Source organism: Carya illinoinensis, chromosome 7 (assembly GCF_018687715.1).
Source record: "Carya illinoinensis cultivar Pawnee chromosome 7, C.illinoinensisPawnee_v1, whole genome shotgun sequence".
NCBI classification, from domain to species: domain Eukaryota; kingdom Viridiplantae; phylum Streptophyta; class Magnoliopsida; order Fagales; family Juglandaceae; genus Carya; species Carya illinoinensis.
This window is the reverse complement of record NC_056758.1, coordinates 38,379,229-38,398,046: the sequence shown is the minus strand read 5'-3', so window position 1 is coordinate 38,398,046 and position 18,818 is coordinate 38,379,229. Positions and strand designations below refer to the sequence as shown.

The window sequence follows — 18,818 nt, the reverse complement described above, 5'->3', positions numbered from 1 at the left end:
AGCCCGATTATTTTCACCAATCAAATTTGTTTTGCATCCAAAGGAATCATGTATAAGGAAATCTCAACAAAAAATTATAAAGTCGTTATTATAGGCCGTTCAAACCAAATTAAACAATGAATGGGACGTTTATACTCTCGGAGTTGTAAGGCTTCGTGGAAGATAGCAGTGTAGAAATAATATTAAATAATGGAAAAGGCATTTTGATTGAGCACGCCAGGGGTGACTTCATTGAGCGAGGTAAATAAAAAAATAAAAAAAATGAGTCAAGTTGTAGTGATTTTGCGTGAGACCGAACATGCACTCATTATTAGTCTCACTTTATGGAAGATCATGCATGTGGAAAAGAACGCAAAGCCAACAAATTAAGGGATATGCAATGCAGCCTGCACCGTGCACGTCATTTCCACTTGGGCAAGTGCTCGTTTTACCAGGGACAGGGCGGGACCCGGTCCCGGTGAGTGGAGATTTATTTACGATAAATAATTACAAACACCCTCTTCAAAATATCCTTTATTATTGAATTAAAATATATAATAAAACGCATCTATTCTAGCTAATTTAAGCTGATTTAATTCATATAAATAATAATAAATATATAATAATTCGGGATATAAAGCGTATATTCTTTCGATAGTTGATCTCTTTTTCTATAGCTACGACTTCAATGTGAGTGGCACGTGGAGCTATGCATCCTGGTCTCTAGGTGGTTAGCGTGAAATATAAAATAATGTGGTGGCATACGCACTTGGTTCCAATGAATTCGACCGAGCAAGCAAAAATATCATGGATTGGGATTTCTAATGGAGTCCGAGTTTCTGTATTATATATTATATGCAACAAAACACCTGAAATGCTGAATAGAATGGATATAAATAATGATATGATATTAAATGATTAAAAATTATTTATTATATTTTATTTATAAATTTATTATTTAATATTATATTATAAAATGATAAAAAAAAAATAGAAGATAATTATTTAAAAAGTGTACGTAACGTACCCAGTCTCCTCCACGAGGAGACGTGCTCTTTCGGTAGCTGCCAATACTGATGAACCGACGCTCTCCCTCTTTCTAGAACTATTTAGAATAGATGTCTTTATTCCGTGCAGGAGCAAGTCCATGTTACTCTTCCGATTAATATTTCAAATCGTTTTATTTCCGAATATAGATAAACACGTAAAAGATGTTAGATCTGTATACAAATTCTTTAAACTTTGCCCAAAAAAAAAAAAAAACTCATTTCAAATGATTTTATTAAAAAACAAAAAGTATAAAGCTCATGCGTTCCAGAACTATTGTTATAAAATTGTCACTAAAATATTATTCTTAAACTTTTTACTACAATTCACGAAAACTTTCAAGCTCAAGCGGATTTTGATTAGTTGGTCGTGTTCTCCCACTTCCACTTCATTCTATCCCTATACAAAGTCCATATATAAATCGTAATGGTTGAATTTCTCTTTTGTTTTTTAAGGTACTAAATAAATACTTGTTAAGTATATTTCTTATTGAGAGTGTCTGTTTGTAATTAAGGTAGAAAATATAGCTTTTTATAGATAATTTTAAATAGCTTTAAAAGCTTTTTAATAAAAAATTTAGATTATTTGGGTGTGACATATTAAAATAATTTATAATTTAAAATAAATTAAAAAGTACGTTTAAAAAAAAATATATCATTTTGATGCTACAACTTTTTCTCAAAACTTTTTTTTGGGATAATCCAAATTCCATACGTTGTTCAAATTTTAAAGAAACTATGAATGAACAAAAATATCCATATAATTTTTAAATATATGTAATTTTTAAAATTTTAAGGATATAATCAGAATTTTTTAAAAATTAAATGATTGTCATTTTCACCTCATAAAGCGTTTATTTAATTTTTTTCTAAATAAATATAACATGTTTAAAAGTGCTTTAAGTATATAGTTATCAAATAATAAATAAATTTTTAATAGTAGAATTTATTTTTTAAGTTATATGTTATAAGCCTTAAAAATTACAAGTTATATTTTTTACCGCAATTCTAAACATGCACTAATTGTAAAATTATACTTAAAAGTTATACTGTTGAAAAGTTGTTTATTGCTTAATAAACTTGTGCCTAAAGATGAGATAAGATGATTTTAGATGAAAATTGAATAAAATATTATTATTATTGTTTCGATATTTGAAAATTTTGAATTGTTTATTATATTTTATGAAAAAATTTAATAAAATTATAGTGATAAGATGAGATGAAAAGATATACTTTCTGAATAAAAGCGGGGTCTAAAGTTAGTTGTGGTATTTTTTTAAAATGTAGCATTGTTCTTTGTTGGAGGAGTTTTTCAACAAAAAGCTTTAGTTTGGTGTTTTTTTTTTTTTTTTTGAAAAATTAGATTTTCAATTTGTTTAGTGACTCAAAGCGGTAGAGATTTATCAAAGTATATTATTATTAAAAAGTTATTTATTTATTTCGATAAATATGCGTTCAAAATGTTTTTAAAGTTAATTTTGAGGATCCTTTAAAAAATGTAGCAATATTGCAAGAATTTTTTTAATGATAGCTAAAAAAAAGCACTTTTGATAAATTTTTTTAAAAATTTTTTTTTTAAGAAATAAATTTTAAGCTAGTAAAATAGTTTTTTAAACTTTGAAACTCAAACATGCACTAAAATTTGAAAAAACAACCTAGGTACCATTGGACTCAGGAGGCAAGCCATTTCCTGATAGGACTCAGGAAGATGTATCTATAACCAATTGTGAAGCAAGGAGTGGAGCCTGCTCAGAAATTCAAAGGCAGGAGTGGCGATGTTTCCACTGTAATTATCCTTGCTGTATTTCCTAATATATTATAGGCATCCTATAAAGAATGTATGCCGGTGTTCTAGCCTTCTAGGCTCCGCGTTACAGGAGAGTGTGTTGCAACTTGCACTCGCTTTTTTTATTTTACAAATTTACTCGTACGGAGACTCCTCCGCATTTCCGTCCCTTCTTCGAACTCCCAACTCATACCCCCAACAAACGTGAATATAAAAGGAAACGCAAAACCAATGAAGACTCAACTACCACCACCCCAAAGATCTCTCTATTTCTCTCGTGTTGGTCTTCTTGGCCGTGATCTACGAGGTTAAACTGTCACCTGACCTGAGTTGTACAGCCGAAAACTGCTGCAGTTTAAGGTCCCATTGACAAGCTGGGGGAGTTCAGCTTCATAAGGTACCACTTTCAGACCATAACCCCATGGTTTTTCTTTAGCTTTCTGTACATGATTATTTTCTCTTTCAATAGCCTCTAGGTATTTTTCTTTTCTACTTACGTTGGTGAGGCGCTTTCTTGTTTCCAAATCGATAAAGGTCGTTTTGTATAGAGTGGGTTTTGAATTTCTCTACGTAGCCCATATGGTTTAATTGTGTATCGGATAAGGATCGTGTTTTGGTTGTTTCGTTGGAGTTTTCTTGACATGGGTTCAAATGTTTGCAATCACAAAGCTTGACACGGGGCATGTTTTGTTTAATGGGGTTGTCCCTTTCTGGAGCTTTCTTATATGGGGTCTGCTTGGTTTTCTTTGTGATTTCATTTTTTTGGCACTCCACCAGGAAAGTTTCTGAAGAAACGTTGTTTGGTGAAGCTTCTGGAGAGAAGCTACTGCGAATACAACTCTGGCCGACCCGATAGAGAAATTTTCTCGATCCAAGGCATGCGCTGGTTCTTTCTTTCCCAGTCTCCGTTCGTGTTCGAGTCGGACTCTGTCATTAGTTTCACGCCTTCCCATTGATTACGGCTAACTTTTGATTCAAAAGAGAGAAAAAAAAAACTCCTATGTAATCTTTGTTTATAGAGAATCTCTCTGCCACAGTTAAAGTATCCGCCATTAGAGATGTGAGCAGCAGTAGAGTAGACGAACAAGAACCAAGAGGAAAGAGAAAATTAGAGCTTCCATTCTCTCGAGCATTTAAGCAAGCCTGGCTGCTAAAATGGCAAAATTTAGCTGCTTCATTTTACGTGTTGGAAGGAAGAAGAAAGATAAGGTGAGAATCAGTCGTATTCTGAGTTAATATGTTATTTTTTTGAAAGATCTAGAATTCATCTATCTTGCGATTTTCTAACTTCAACATCTTTCATTTGTTCGCTTCAGGGGGATGAGGAATCCCTAAAAAATGGTGAGCGCAAGGGTTTGCAAACCCTGCAAGTCAAGATCGAACACCCGGTGAAATCTTCTGAAAATGAAGAGTTGAAATTGACGACTTTCAGCGTTGCGGTACCGTATCCCAACAACTCTCAGTGCAGCGTCAAGTTTATGAGCCATGAAAGTCCTGTTGGGGTCAAGGCAGCGGAGATAGCTTATGAAGGGGAGGACGAGCACGAAGAGAAGTCCTCTATCAAGAGGGATTTCTCTGACCTCGATCTCTCGGCTCATGAAGATATTTCTGGGGACAAAGATTCATATTCCAGAAACAAAAACTTGGATTTATCCTATGCATTTGATCCTGATACTCAGGTGAAAGACCATTTTGATGACAAGATTGAGAAAGAGAGTGAGAAGGGTATTGATGTGAATCAAAACGGACATGTTAGTGATCCTGGCATTACAAAAGCAGAGTTTGGACCTTCCCCAAAACTTCAGCGCTCCTGCTCCAATGTTGAAACAAGGACTGTTTTTAGGGAGATGGCTGATCGGTTGCCTCCCTCTAAGTCGCAGTCTTTTGAAGAGTTACAAGATTTATCTGAAAAGGTGAGGGAGAATGTTGACACAGGCAGCCCCAGATCTGAAACGACCCACTTCAGTGCGGACAGGGTGATGTTGAAGAAGCATTCTTCAAGCCAAGTTCTCCCCTCTAGGAGTAGAAGATTGTGGTGGAAATTGTTCCTCTGGAGCCATAGAAACTTGCACAATGCCCGGACCCTGAAATCATCCCGCTCACTTCCTAATAGTGCTGCTTTGAAACCCCAAGGTGGGTACTCTTCAGATACACTTGAACCGAGCCGAGTTATAGAATCGAGCAAGTTAGCATCACCGGGATCATTTGCTGGATATTCCTCGAACGATAATGTTTTCAAGAGCTGGGATACTTTTCATAATGGAGTTTCTGGTTTATGGCAAGCGAACCAATGGGTCGCTTTCCCTTCAGAATCATCCCCCATTGCAAGAGTGGAAGAGTGGGTGAAAGATCTCGAAATCGAATATCCATTGTCAGGAAATGATAGCCATGGAAATGAAGACGGAATTCTCTTCCCCCCCTCTCCTGAGAATGGTAGATCACCACCAAGACACACAACCCAATTGATCCGTGGGAGGCATGGCATCAATCTGGCGGCGGAGATTTTGCATGCCAATAGTATCATCCAGTCTCTGAATTCCTTATCTACTGTGGCTCACATTTCTGGTATTGGCTTAAAAGCTATCCCCACCATTTCAAGCTTCTCCAGTCTTCGATCCATCAACCTATCAAATAACTGCATAGGTAATGTCCCTTCCAACACAACAGAAAATATTCATAGGTTACCCACCCTGAAGTCATAATTGAGCTAATTGGTTTTATTTTTTCCTCAAATTGTAGTCCAAATTACTCCCGGATCTCTTCCAAAGGGCATTCACACACTCAATTTGTCGAGAAACAAGATCGGTACCATTGAAGGACTCAGAGAACTGACTCGTCTGCGGGTGCTTGATCTCAGTTACAACCGCATATCTAAAATTGGACATGGTATTTGTACTGTTTGTGCTTGTCCAATGAGCGTGTATCTAACTTTTATAAACATTAGACAGTTTGAATATGAACTTATTAGATTTTCACTCACTTGATCAGGGTTGTCGAACTGTACATTAATCAAGGAGCTCTATCTTGCTGGGAACAAGATTAGTGATGTTGAGGGGCTACATAGGCTATTGAAGTTAACAGTCCTGGACCTCAGCTTCAACAAAATAACGACAACAAAAGCACTGGGCCAGCTCGTAGCCAACTACAACACTCTGCAGGCACTCAATCTTCTGGGAAATTCGATCCAGAACAACATCAGTGATGACCAGCTGCGCAAAGCAGTTTGTGATCTCCTTCCAAAGCTAGCGTACCTGAACAAGCAGCCAATTAAATCGCAGAGGGCAAGAGAGGTGCTGACAGACAGTGTAGCCAAAGCTGCACTCGGCGGGAACAGCAGTTCAAGCTCTTCTAGAAAAGCAGGGAAGAGAGTGAGCCAGGGCAGGTCCCTTTCTGCCATTGGACATAAGAGCAGTGCAAGTGTTGCTCAAAAAAGCAAGAACAGGTCAAAGGACCGAACTCATCAGAACTTATCCCTAAGGATTGCTCCACCAGCACAAGCTTCTTCATCCCATTAGATGCTTTCACGTTCTCCTGGAATCTATTCAATATTTCAGTTTTCTAAAGTGATGCATTGTGGTAAAATGTGGGTTTGGTGGTTCAATGCGGGTGTCGTGAAATGTAATGTAATGCAGTGTCCAGGTCTTTAAATTCTTGTTTGCTTTGATTCACTAAGAGCATCAACTTTGTACAAAATATTATGTTTTCTTTTTTATAATCATATTGGATTGTTATGGAATTAACTAGCACTGCAGCCTTATCTATAAATTTGATCGGAGCATGATTTGAGACACGGTTTTGGACTAGAAGGCAACGGACAATCTATAATCAAGTTAGATGATCTTCTCCTTCGATCTTCTGTTTTCCCTCAAGTATATATCACTCATGGCCATGAGAACATGGTCATAAATGTTTCCATTTTTGTAAAGAAAACTAATCGGAGAGCAGTTCGCGAGCACTCCATTTTTCTTAATCAATCAGAGGAGAGAAACCAATGAGGATCAGGAAATTTAACTTCAAAAAATGCGAAATAGACAGATAAGTCCTAGGATAAAAAGTAGACTCCAACGCGATGGAACAAAAATGAAAAAACGTAAGCCAATCCTAGATAGCCAGATCAAAATGACTTTAGTACTTGAACAGGCCTTATCAAAAGCAAGTACTGCCCTTCAAAATTTTATATTGGCTATTGAAACAATGTGACCATTACCAATTGAGCCAATCCTGGGATTACCTTTTTAATATCAAGTTAATGTTCTTCGAACATCTTTTGTTCATCATTTTAATTCTGAAGTGCTTAGGATGGAACCCAGAGATCATACTTTCTGAAAATGTAGACACCAAAAAGAATGCAAGTCTCCAAACCAAAAGCCTCATAAAAGTGGGAAACTGTCCTCAAGCCATGGAAAGTATAAAAACAAAGCCTCCTTTCTAAGAAAGACCACACTGCTAGATTTAAAGATAATTCGATGTGAATGTTACAAACATGAAGTAATATTGACCTATAACAATGGGGCTTATCACTGGTGAACACAATTCACCTTGCTGATGAGAGAAAAAAGAAGACATAAGAAACAAATTCTTTGAACCAAAAATGCCCTGCCAAGCATTTTATATACTACAGCAAACAGCCGTGGATTATTCTGTAATTATCTTCACAATCTTAATCATGTGTTTGTATAGTTATATATATAATGTGACATCACTTGGAAAATTAAATCCCATCCTGTACTTTCTGACTTGCACTGCGCCTAAATTGCCTACTTACATGGCCCTATGTAAGCCTTGCGGCTACATAGTAGTTGTGGTCAATTCCACAAAAGATTCTTTTTCTGTCTCTCTATCTCTCTGTTTTCTTGATTCTTCGGTTCAAAAAATTATCGATCCTTCTTTCAGGGAGGAGCTTTATGGAGAGTAATTAACATCCAGAAAATAAATACTGATACTAAGATGTCGCTTCTTGGGCACCCTTTGAAAACTCGTAATTAGTTTGCTTGTCTCTTGAAGAAAGGTTTCTGGCAAATAAGAAGTCTCTCGTCACTGTTATTTTCCACTTCTACAACCCGCGCTTCCCACTTTAGCCTTGTCGTTAGAGCTCTCACAGATTCAATAAGGGCAGCTGTGTCGCGGAATATTGCCCAACCCTGCAGAGCAGCCATTAATGCCGGCATATTTAACCAGATAGATCAAACGCAAAGACATCCAAGACAGCAATTTTTCCAACATATAACTTACAAAGGTTTCTGTAAATATCGACAATTTATTTATTAATATATGTACCAAGCGTTGAATTTTCTCTAGCTGCACTATTCTTGAGTTGGGTTTTCTCACGGTCAAATGATATTGGAAACAAATTGAACTCATTCAATTTTCACAAGGTTTCCAAACAAAGCCTCGAAATAAAACTCATCTGGGATCCCCAAAGCATGTTTTATGATTCCAGTTTTTTTCCTGCTACACCTGGACATGATTCTGACTTTTTATAAATCACATAAACTCGTGTGACTCATCATAAATAGATAGGTATTTGTCAACGGAATATGAACTTATAACGTTGGTTCAAGCAGCATGTTCTTTTACATCACTCAGTACAATGTCTACTTTCTTATTAGAGTATTGATCAACTGCATTTTCCCTGCCTATTATTTTATTAATACATAACCGGCATGTAAAGTTGCAGAAGATGTAATACAAACCAATGCTATTAATTTAGACAATAGATCCTCACTCGTCAAATGTTTTAACATAATGCAACTTGCGTGCCTTTTTTGATAGTTTTATTGAACAAGTTGCACATTCCTTTTGTTCTAGTTTTTAAAATATTTTAACGAGCCCAGGCACGCCCACATTCCCATAGAAGAGTATTTGGCAGACAAAAGCTCCTTCAAAAGCAGCTTTTTTGTTTGGATGGGCATCATTGGACAAAATTCTCATTACAGATAATTTAAGGAAATGTAGGGTAATGGTGTTGGACTGGTGTTGCATGTGTAAAAAGAATGGTGAGTCAGTAGATCATCTGTTTCTACATTGCAAGGTGGCCACGACCACGTGGGATGACTTTTTTGCATGGATTATCATGGGTCATGCCTCTTAGATTGGTGGATTTTCTAGCAAGCTGGAGAGGCCTTCGAGGTAATCCACAAGTTGCAGTAATCTGGAAAATGGTTTTTATTTGTATGTGTTGGTGCATTTGGCGAGAGCAAAATGATGGAAGCTTCGAAAACCGCGAGAGAACAAAGGAGAAGCTGAAAGTTTTCTTCTTTAAAACATTATTCTTATGGGTGGGGGCCATTGTTTGTAACGGACTAAATGTCCGTGACTTTTTACTGTCAGTTATAACTAATAAAAAAAAATAGTTTTTAAAATATGACATGTTCAAGTAGTGCATATGGAAGCCTTGGGTATGAGCATTTGAGGTTCAATAGAAAAACCTATGGCAATTGATTTCAAAGCTGCCCTTGATCAAAATATAGAAAGAATTACAAAAAAAGTCAATGTTTTGGTACCTCTGGACGAAGTAATCTATCAAGCTCAGAGAACAGATCAAGTGTGGTACACCTGCGCTGCTGACCAATTTCAAGGGATAGAAGTCCTGCTGCATGGACCAAGTCATAAGTTCTAGGATATGTTGGAAAAGATTCACACCTGAAGGGAAACGAAATTATACATAAATACAAGACAAAACAATAAACATAGCATAGATTATTTATAATATTGCTAGATAGAAGCACAATTTGGTGACCGACTTGAGTAATGATACACATACAATACTCTTCACAATACTTTTCACAACACATGATATAAAATGAGGGCATTTTTGTAAAGTGGTGTTATTTTTATATGGTATATTACAATAATACCCCTCATTTTAAAACGTGGTTGTAAAATATGTTGTGAAAAGTATTGTGAGTTTATCATTTTTCTAATCATATTTATTACTTGAAAGAATCATTCTGCAATCCTTCTTAGTCAGGACAATATAAAACACTGTACCAGGCTTTGCCTATTCTTTGATTAATATACTACATTTACTTGTCAAAAAAAATAAAAAATCATTCTGCAATAACACTCATTTTTTCATAGCATTTGCCTCTTTTTTTACTTGGGCTCATGCATTCAGATACTCTACATGTGTAAACCGTCTAGTTTTATTATTCCTTACTTAAAATAAATAAATAAATAAACACACACACACACACACACAGACACTTTTTCATAGGTTTCTTGAACTGTACTCTGTTTCTTGTATGAAGGTCTTAACATTTGCATGCAACACGATTTTTAGAAACTTGTTCATCACTATTCCAAACTAAATCAAAACCTCCAATTTATTGGAATGGTATAGAACTCAAATCAATGCACTTCCTCATGAATGTTTTATTCCTCCAGTTAGAAAGCAGACATATAACATGTAACTTGATCAATACATGACCTCACTAACTAAACTATTCCACCCATATATTATCCTTGCATATAGATGAAGCCGTGAAGCAATTAAATAATATTTGGTTGAGAGTTCAATACCAACATGTGTAACAGATACTGAGAAAAATAAATGGTAGGAGGCATTACCAATTGTGCAATACACCTACAAAACCCCTATCCATGATCAAGGGAAGATAGTTGGGTCCATTTGTAGGGACCACGTTCATGACCCACACAGACTTCTTAGCTTCCAATAATGCAGAATTGAAACCGCCAAAGTTAGCATTCATGTCTAGCACATTTCTAAGCATGTTATAAGGTGCTGAGGGATCCTCATCACCAGGTCTCTTTGGATGATCTGAGAATATTAATGGTGACAGAAGAGACCAATAGTTACGGACTGCTGCTTTCCAGTGATCAGTATCATCAGCATATTCTTCCAGGTGTAGACCTGACAAAACATTTAAACATGGAATATAATGAGCAAAGGGACATGGGTAAAGATTTTCCTTCTCTGCAATTTATATTTTAATTTAATTATCGTTAGCTTGCTGCTTCGAAGTTTTGACCAAATGTAAGAATTACCATGGAGAGCAAGTTCCCTCTTGTTCAAGTTAGCTCTCGATGGCCAGGCTGTCCTCTCTTCAATTGGAATCCATCGGCGGCTCCGAGTTCCACCTATGCAAGCTTGTAGTGGTCGATAATATGGAGACTCGACATCATTGCTTTTGCTGCATATAGAAAGGCCCGAACCAGGTTTCCTGTACACAAGCAGGTCATGCTACTAATCAGGACTAGTTTTTAATACTTACAAACTAGACCACCCATATTCTACAATATCCATGTCCACCTACATACAGATCTCCATGCACACAGATGTGTGTGAGTGGGTGGGTATTCACGTGTATCCTATGCTAGAAGTATTTTTTTTTTCTTTTTTTAATAGAGGTAATGCTAGTAGTCTTACCTTGAACTATAACAATTCCTTTTACTGGTCTTTTTCCATACAATAGTTTCTTCTTGTTGTGACAACATCTCCCAGCAAAGGTTTTCTGCAAAATCATGAACGAACTTCCCCATTTTTTTATGCTCTTTAGTACGGATTACTCCTTGGAAATTGGTATCTGGTGATGTCCAGACGAAGTATCCACCCGGTTTTAATACTCTATCAACTTCAATCAGGTAAATACCATCTGTACCACATAATATGAATATAGTTTAATAAGACCAACTCAAAAACCGAGTGTTAGCAAATGTCTCTGATTAAAAAACACTCTCCAATATGTTTCACATTGAAAAAAAGAAGCCTCCATGATTTAACAATTCTAAAGTTTTTGAAAATTTTCATTAGTAACTTGAACACCAGAAATCTAGTATCATTTTGGGAAAAAAAAAATGTAAAAGAAGGAGAATTTGTAGAAGAAGTATCTTTGCCTTTGTGGATAAACATTCCCATATATAGCCAATGAATTCATGAATCTTTATTCAATTATGTCCTTGATTTACCGATCAAAAATAAATCATGTCCTTGATTTAATATATGTTCAACATTTAACCTCAAATTGTTACCTTTTTGGTCCCAATCAATGCCGCATCGTGCGCAATGCAACATATCAAAAGAGAGAGATGGATATGGTAACTGTTTCGAAATAAAGGAACCGATCATTGCAGGAAGACCCCTTTCAAGAGTGAGTTGAACTTGACTGCCCAAAACCTCATAGTTTGCAATGCACATGGTTAAGAGTTCATTTGAAAAGAGATGTGCTCCAAAGCTACCATAACCACATCCTATATCCAGGATGGTTCTAACCTGCAAAATTTAGGAGGTAATCACATTGAATCATGATTTCAGATAAGGGAAGAAAGCGTCCAAGTATTTGAGAACTGGTTCAATTTGAAAGAGACCATGTCCATAGACTAGAAGGATATTAGTACGAATGCTGCATCGGCACATGTATATACAGCACAATCGCCAAATTTAGGGCTTTAATGAATAGAATGGAGAAAGATATGTTAAAATAGGATGCTAACCATCATGTCAAAATGATTGCAACGTAAACCATAAAATGATCAGCCATATTTGACTAATCAAACAGTACACACCAACCTGGATGAAAAGATTCATAACACCAAAAGTTATCTCTCTATTTTTCAAAAAGCATACCCTACATCCAGGGTGGTGATTTAGCATGGACCCCACCAGTTTATAAAAATAGGTGCATGCCAATAAGTAAGTCACCACGAGGCCGGAGAGTTATATACAAAGGAATGACTACAAAATGGATAACAGGGAAGGAAAACCAAAAGAATAAAACAAAAAACATGTTTGACATGTGGATTTGAACATAAAGTAATTAACCACTTACCCCAGCACGAATGAAGTTGGATTCATTTCGCAGCCCAATCATTTCTGCAATTTGATGCGAGTAATCTTCAATGCCATCAAACATGAAAGAAGCAGAACGGAAGGAGATCTGCTCTTCGTCCAACATCATCATCCTGCAACCATGTGAAATGAAGAAATAAAAAAAAAAATTCAAGCTCATATAAGAGAATGAGTTAATCAGAGGCTCTGCTCACCTCTTGGTCAAGCTTCCGGAGGACATTACCTCCTGTGCGGTAATTTTGACATTTGCAAACCATATGACATCTCTTCCAGTAGGCCACCTGATAGGAATCTTGTAATTTAGTGGTGGAACAATCAAACAATTTTGCCTTGGCTCATGCCCGCAGAACCTGTCGAATTCATTGCTATCAGAATGGCTCAAAGCAAGATTGGCCGTAACATTGAAGCAAGGAACATGATTTTCAAACTCCTGAGGACAGAATTCCAACTCTTTCAACTTTAAGGAACCCAGAGAAAGCTCCCCGATATCCCACAAGTCTAAAACAAGTTGCTCTTGGAGTCGCCTATAGCCATGGAATATGTGACCTCTCGAAGTTGTAGAGATAGAAATCGCCCACCAAAAGGATCCAGTGAGTGCAAGAATTGCAATCAATATCAGACTGAACTTTAAAAGCAGCATTGTCAATCTGTGCCTACTTCGCTGAGTTCCAATGACCAAGGAATCAGATGCAAAGTCATTCTCCGCCATACCATATTTGAGAGTATAATTATCTGGGAGAAGTAACCGGAAAGGAAACTTCAGGAATAAACAACTATGATCAGAACCTCTTCTATCCAGCTCTTCCTTTTCTGTTTTATCTTTCATTTGAGAGTCGCACAAATCATTGCTGCTAGCAGAGATCCGTGGCCCAGATGCACCTCTATGCAGAGGCCTGGACATCCTCTGACCTGGAAACCCAATCACATGAAAATTTTGCAATGGGGAAAAGAAAAAAAGACAATTCATAAATAAACTGACAAAACCAAGGAAATACGTTCACTCTAATAGAGTCCACAGTAAAAAGAAATGAAGAAATCCACACTCAAAAAACGAGTTAAAACCCATGAATCAAAGATGCCGAGAAACGTTGCACCAAAACAAATCAAATCTTAAGAAGCATGCAAACACAGAATAGTTTTTCACTCGAACGAGCTAAAAAATGAAGTATAAGGTAATTGTGTAATTGCATACAGTTCACAATTTACGATCCGAGATCCACAAATTGAATCAACAAGAAGTTCGTCACCCAGAAAAGGAAAAAACAGTAATTGAGATTCAGAGGAAACGAAGGGAAACTAAATCAGAAACATTTCCCCTCAGTTAGTCCCATAGCCCCGAAGTAACAAAAAGGCACACCATTTCCTTTAAAAACTTCACCTTGGTACACTATATCCTACTAAAATCTGAACCGGACCCTTAAAAGTTAAAATACGACCACAAATCCCACTTATATCAATTCAATCGATAATAAAAACTACCAGACATTATTTAAAAATCAGATCAAAATAGAAAACGTATCAAGCAAAAGTGGGAGAGAGTAGTCGAAAACCAAACACTACCTTGCTCTGTGGGTGGTAGAGCTGGGGAGTGAGACAGAGAGAGAGACCCTGAAAATCAGCGTGAATTCATGAGTGGCTTGTTTGGTTAAGCCACAAACACCCACTATTGTCTTTCTTTGGCTCTTACTCTCACTCTCTTTCGCCGTGGGGAACGCTTCAGAGAAGTGAAAGAGAGAGTCACAGACAGTGCGAGAGCAGCAGTGAGCAGACTTTGTACCGATCCAATCACGAAGTTACGAACACAGCTCGTGAAAAACAAGAAGTTTGCTTTATAATTTTTTTTTTTCCTTTTTAAATCAGGAAAACCATCCAAAATACAATAACAAAAATGGGCATAACCAATGCACCATAATAAATGTAAGAAAAAAAAAAATCCCAACTCCTGTATACTTAACTATAATTATTATTCTTGTTATAAATAATGTACAGTCTTCAAGTCTCCCATTAATTACCCGATTCTCTGAATATTATTAATGTCAAACATACAAAATCCCCCCATTCGCAGCATGGTTTATCTGGAAAAACTAAAAAGAAACAGAGAGGAAGCTCCCCCACGGAATTGGCTCTCCCGAATACCCTGCAGATTTTGGTGAATCACCTTCCCCACTTAGAAAATTTCAATGTACGTGCCTTTTACTTGCTGTCACGTAGTTGCGTATGTATGGTAGATCTTTTTTTTTTTTGGTAAGGTATGTATGGTAGATCTGATAAAAAGAGAGGAAGACAAAAGAGGAATGCCTAAAAAATTATATGAAAGATATGGGTATGGATTACATTTGACTTGCGTCTTATTTGTCGGTCTCCAAACTCCAAAGACTCCTCCTTTATTGCCAATTTTTTTCCGTCTTTATTCAATTCATAATTCCACACACACCTCCCTTGCACTTGCATACTTGCATAAGCTATTGGTCTCGCTGGCTCCACTTATTTAATTTTCCACGCACTCGCACATCCGTAATAATAACTCAATTTTTCTCGTTCCTCCTATAAATTTAATAATAATAAAAATAACCAATTTCTTTTACAGCACATCTAGCCAAGTTATAAAGCAGAACACTGCTTTCTTTTTCCATAATATCTCTGGCGTCGGTGTAGGATTGTGGAGATGAAATGATGAGCTTTTGGGGTTCAAAAGGCCTCAATTTAGACAAATTTCCAACCGGAATTACTGCAGGTTAATCATTATCAAAGTCAAGGCCCGCCTTAGGCTCGGCATGGTCCATAGCCGTCCGCAAAGGCTATCTCCGATGAAGAGTTTCCAATAATTTTTTGTCTAGATGATATTTACAATATGCAAAAAAAATTGTTATATATATTTTTTCTAAATAGTGTATATTCAACATTTAATATTATGAAATTTATATAATATGTATATCTTTCTCTGAATTTTAAGAAATATTTAGGACAGAAGATTATAAAAATTTCTAATTCATCTTCGAACTAATTTGAGATTTTGCTTTCATTATAAATTCCTCGTATTGGTTTTTAAACTTTTTAAATATGACATTATTTAATAATTAAATAAAAAATCAGATAAAGAAAAAAAATATATATATATACAAGCCGTAAATGTACAAATGGATCTCATCTTTTTTTGATGGGATCCAAATTTTAAAAAAAGTTTATACATTTGCAACTTGTACTTAAAATTACTCTTCTTACAAGTTTAAAGTGTGTTTGCAGTAATGTTAAGTACAAGTCTCAAACATACAAGTATTTTATTAAAAAGTTTTACTACCCATCATTCCTACATATCACATTTATTTTTTTCAAAAAATTTGACGTGGGCTCCATAAAAAAAAAAATTGAGTTTTTCACATTTTCTTACCGTGAGATCCACTTTTTGTAAAGAATTTACACTAGACTTATACATTAAGAGGTTATATATATGATTTTTCTAGTTAAATTATATGGTTCAATAAGAATGAAACTCTCACTTTAAAATTTTATATATTATTTAATATTTATGAATTATTATTTTTTAAATCGATACATAAAACATATTATCTACATCATTAAATTTAAGATTAAATTTATAATATTTAACTGTAGCTAAAATTTATATTTGTAATTGGTTCCTTTTAGATATAATAAGTGTTTCATCTCTTCTCATTTCATCATTATAATTTTTATAAATTTATATATATAAAATATAATAAATAATTTAATTTTTTAAAATTTTAAAATAATAACAATATTAAAATATAATATTTTATTTAATTTTTAACTTTCATTTCAATTTAATATCTAATCGAAAAATGATTTTTTTGCCTTTTGTTTTAATCTCTCTGTCATTAAAGAAAGAAATACTACGGAATGACTCGGCTTTATCAAAGAAGTGGGAGTGTGTGTATGCTTGACGACGACGACGAGAGTCAACGTGGCGTCATATTCCAACAATTTGAAGGAGGCGGCGAGAGAGCGGGACTCGGAGCATTCACATTGAATTAGTTAAATTCTTTTTCATCTTTAAAATTTTAAAAATATTATAATATTTGCTCCACATTAAATTAGTTAAATTATTTTTATCCCAAATATGAGTTACATCAATTTATTTATTTTTTTAATATGAAGTATAATGTAACAAGTTTAAATCTATTTTTTAATATATTTTCTCTATTATTGTCTACTTTTTATCTCTATCGTCGGATGTTCTCATGCACTGCCGACTACTTATACGAAGAACTTGTGTTTGATCAAAATTTCAAGACCCGTTAAAGAAAATATTAACAATTCTAAGTAGGAATTAAAAGTGAGACAAACAATATTATATGTTATTTTGTTATATTTTGAGATTATCATATCATAAATATAAGATTTTTATGAATTATATATATAATTTTTATTTAAGATTTTACTATCTATGTACATATAGATTATTATATTATAGATTATTGGATTGTGAAAATGAAAATGAATATAATTGTTGAAGGTTATTGAATATTAGGTAACTAAAATAAAAAGGTAATTAAAAAATAAAAATTAATTAAAGAAATATAAACAATAAAAAATAATAATATTTTATTATTATAGAAATTGTGATATTTAATCTAATTTAGATTTTAAACGTAGAGTGCTTAGTTAAAAGTTCAAAAATTTCTTACTCTTTAAGATTCGGTTTGGTTATTGAGAATTTTGATATAAAAATTTTAAATTTTAAGATAAAATATTTTAATTTAATATTATTATTGTTTTAAAATTTAAAAAAAATTATAATGATAGGATAAAAATTTTAAATTTAATAAGAAAATTTAATATAAATTTTAAATTTAATATGTAAATTTTTGTCGACTAAACTGAATCTAAATTTTAAGAATTTTGCTACATACAAGTACAGTTGCGTACTAATCTGCATATTAATACTGATTTATTCATATTAAAAATTTTAATTAACACTATTTTTAATAAAATTTATTTTTGACTAATCACATCATATTGATGCATAAATTAATGCACAATTATACTTGTAAATATATTTTTCTAAATTTTAAACGTTGTGATAGGCTATAGCGAATCCAATGCCCTTGAGGAGGGGGTGGGCGCCACCCTGGCTCACTGGCTGGTCGATGTGTAGGTGTAGGTGAGCGAAACGTGAAAGGTTTACGTGTAGGCCATATGGCGACCGGCGGGAGCGTGTCCCATAAGTAGTAGTTCGTATTCCATCAATAGAATTTTTCTCTCTTTTTACTCACCACCCTCTTCATTGCCCGTTTGTTACTTTCGCACTCACGCTACTCATGTAGTGATGCAAACGCGGTATTGTATCCCATTGATGAAAGGACGGCATCGTAAAATGTTTATTTATTTTTTAAGATTAAATATTAAAATAATTCTTATAATTTGATCTTTAGACGTATTAGTCTCTATATTTTAGTTTTAAATCTTTCTTTCTTAACATCTAAAATACCAATGTGATATGTCACATTCAAAAAAATTATAATATTATGAAAAATAAAATAACTAAAATCTAAAAGAATTTTAGCTAGATGCATGCTCTCTCTTGATCCCATTTAAGTAAAATTAATATTTAAACCATTTCACTATTATTTATAAATTATTTTATTACATATTTACAGATTTTTCTTCTTTTTCAACTTTGAAACGACGCCTTGAGATCTATAGCCATATGCTATCTATAACTGTATTTACAGTTCATTAATCCAGTAAGAACCCCACCCTGGAATAGATCGTGAGACGGCCCACATTCTCGGTTCATTATCCAAACGGGCCCATTGCAGCCGATTATTTCAGCCGGCAATGTTACCTCCGTACCTAAAATTTAAGTAGTTGAAACCCAGTTTACATGATCCGTTGTATCCAAAGCAAACTCACAAAGGCTGCTTATGTGGGGTTGCTTTTCTGCCATTTCCAATCTGTTTTTTTTAGTCAAAAATTTCACCAGCCTTTCACTCACATAATAATGCCATTAACTCGAGACGAAGCTAATTAAGATAGATATTTAGGTTCGGTTTGGTAATTTGGAAATTTTAAGTTGAGAATTTTAAAATTTAAGATAAAATATATAATATTATTATTATTTTAAGATTTAAAAAAATTATTTATTATATTTTATATAAAAATTTAAAAAAATTATAATAATGAAATGAAAATTTAAAATTTAAAATGAAAATTTTTTTTG

At 34.4% G+C, this 18,818-nt stretch overlaps 2 protein-coding genes across 2 annotated transcripts; one reads left to right on the top strand and one right to left on the bottom strand.

The window, feature by feature from the left end:
* Positions 1–2,909: 2,909 nt before the first annotated feature.
* On the top strand, positions 2,910–6,551 carry LOC122316504. Its single transcript, XM_043133076.1, has 5 exons — positions 2,910–3,208; positions 3,589–4,020; positions 4,128–5,454; positions 5,551–5,697; positions 5,800–6,551. Exons 2-5 carry the CDS (start codon positions 3,967–3,969, stop codon positions 6,324–6,326), a joined length of 2,055 nt encoding a protein of 684 aa, XP_042989010.1. The 5' UTR covers positions 2,910–3,208; positions 3,589–3,966; the 3' UTR covers positions 6,327–6,551.
* An 839-nt stretch (positions 6,552–7,390) lies between these two features.
* On the bottom strand, positions 7,391–14,840 carry LOC122315903 (probable pectin methyltransferase QUA2). Its single transcript, XM_043132217.1, has 9 exons — positions 14,180–14,840; positions 12,814–13,528; positions 12,600–12,732; positions 11,803–12,043; positions 11,201–11,426; positions 10,819–10,994; positions 10,381–10,684; positions 9,315–9,453; positions 7,391–7,952 (listed from the first exon to the last, which is right to left on the bottom strand). The coding sequence occupies exons 2-9, from the start codon at positions 13,518–13,520 to the stop codon at positions 7,794–7,796; spliced, it is 2,085 nt and encodes a 694-aa protein (XP_042988151.1). The 5' UTR covers positions 13,521–13,528; positions 14,180–14,840; the 3' UTR covers positions 7,391–7,793.
* Positions 14,841–18,818: the final 3,978 nt, after the last annotated feature.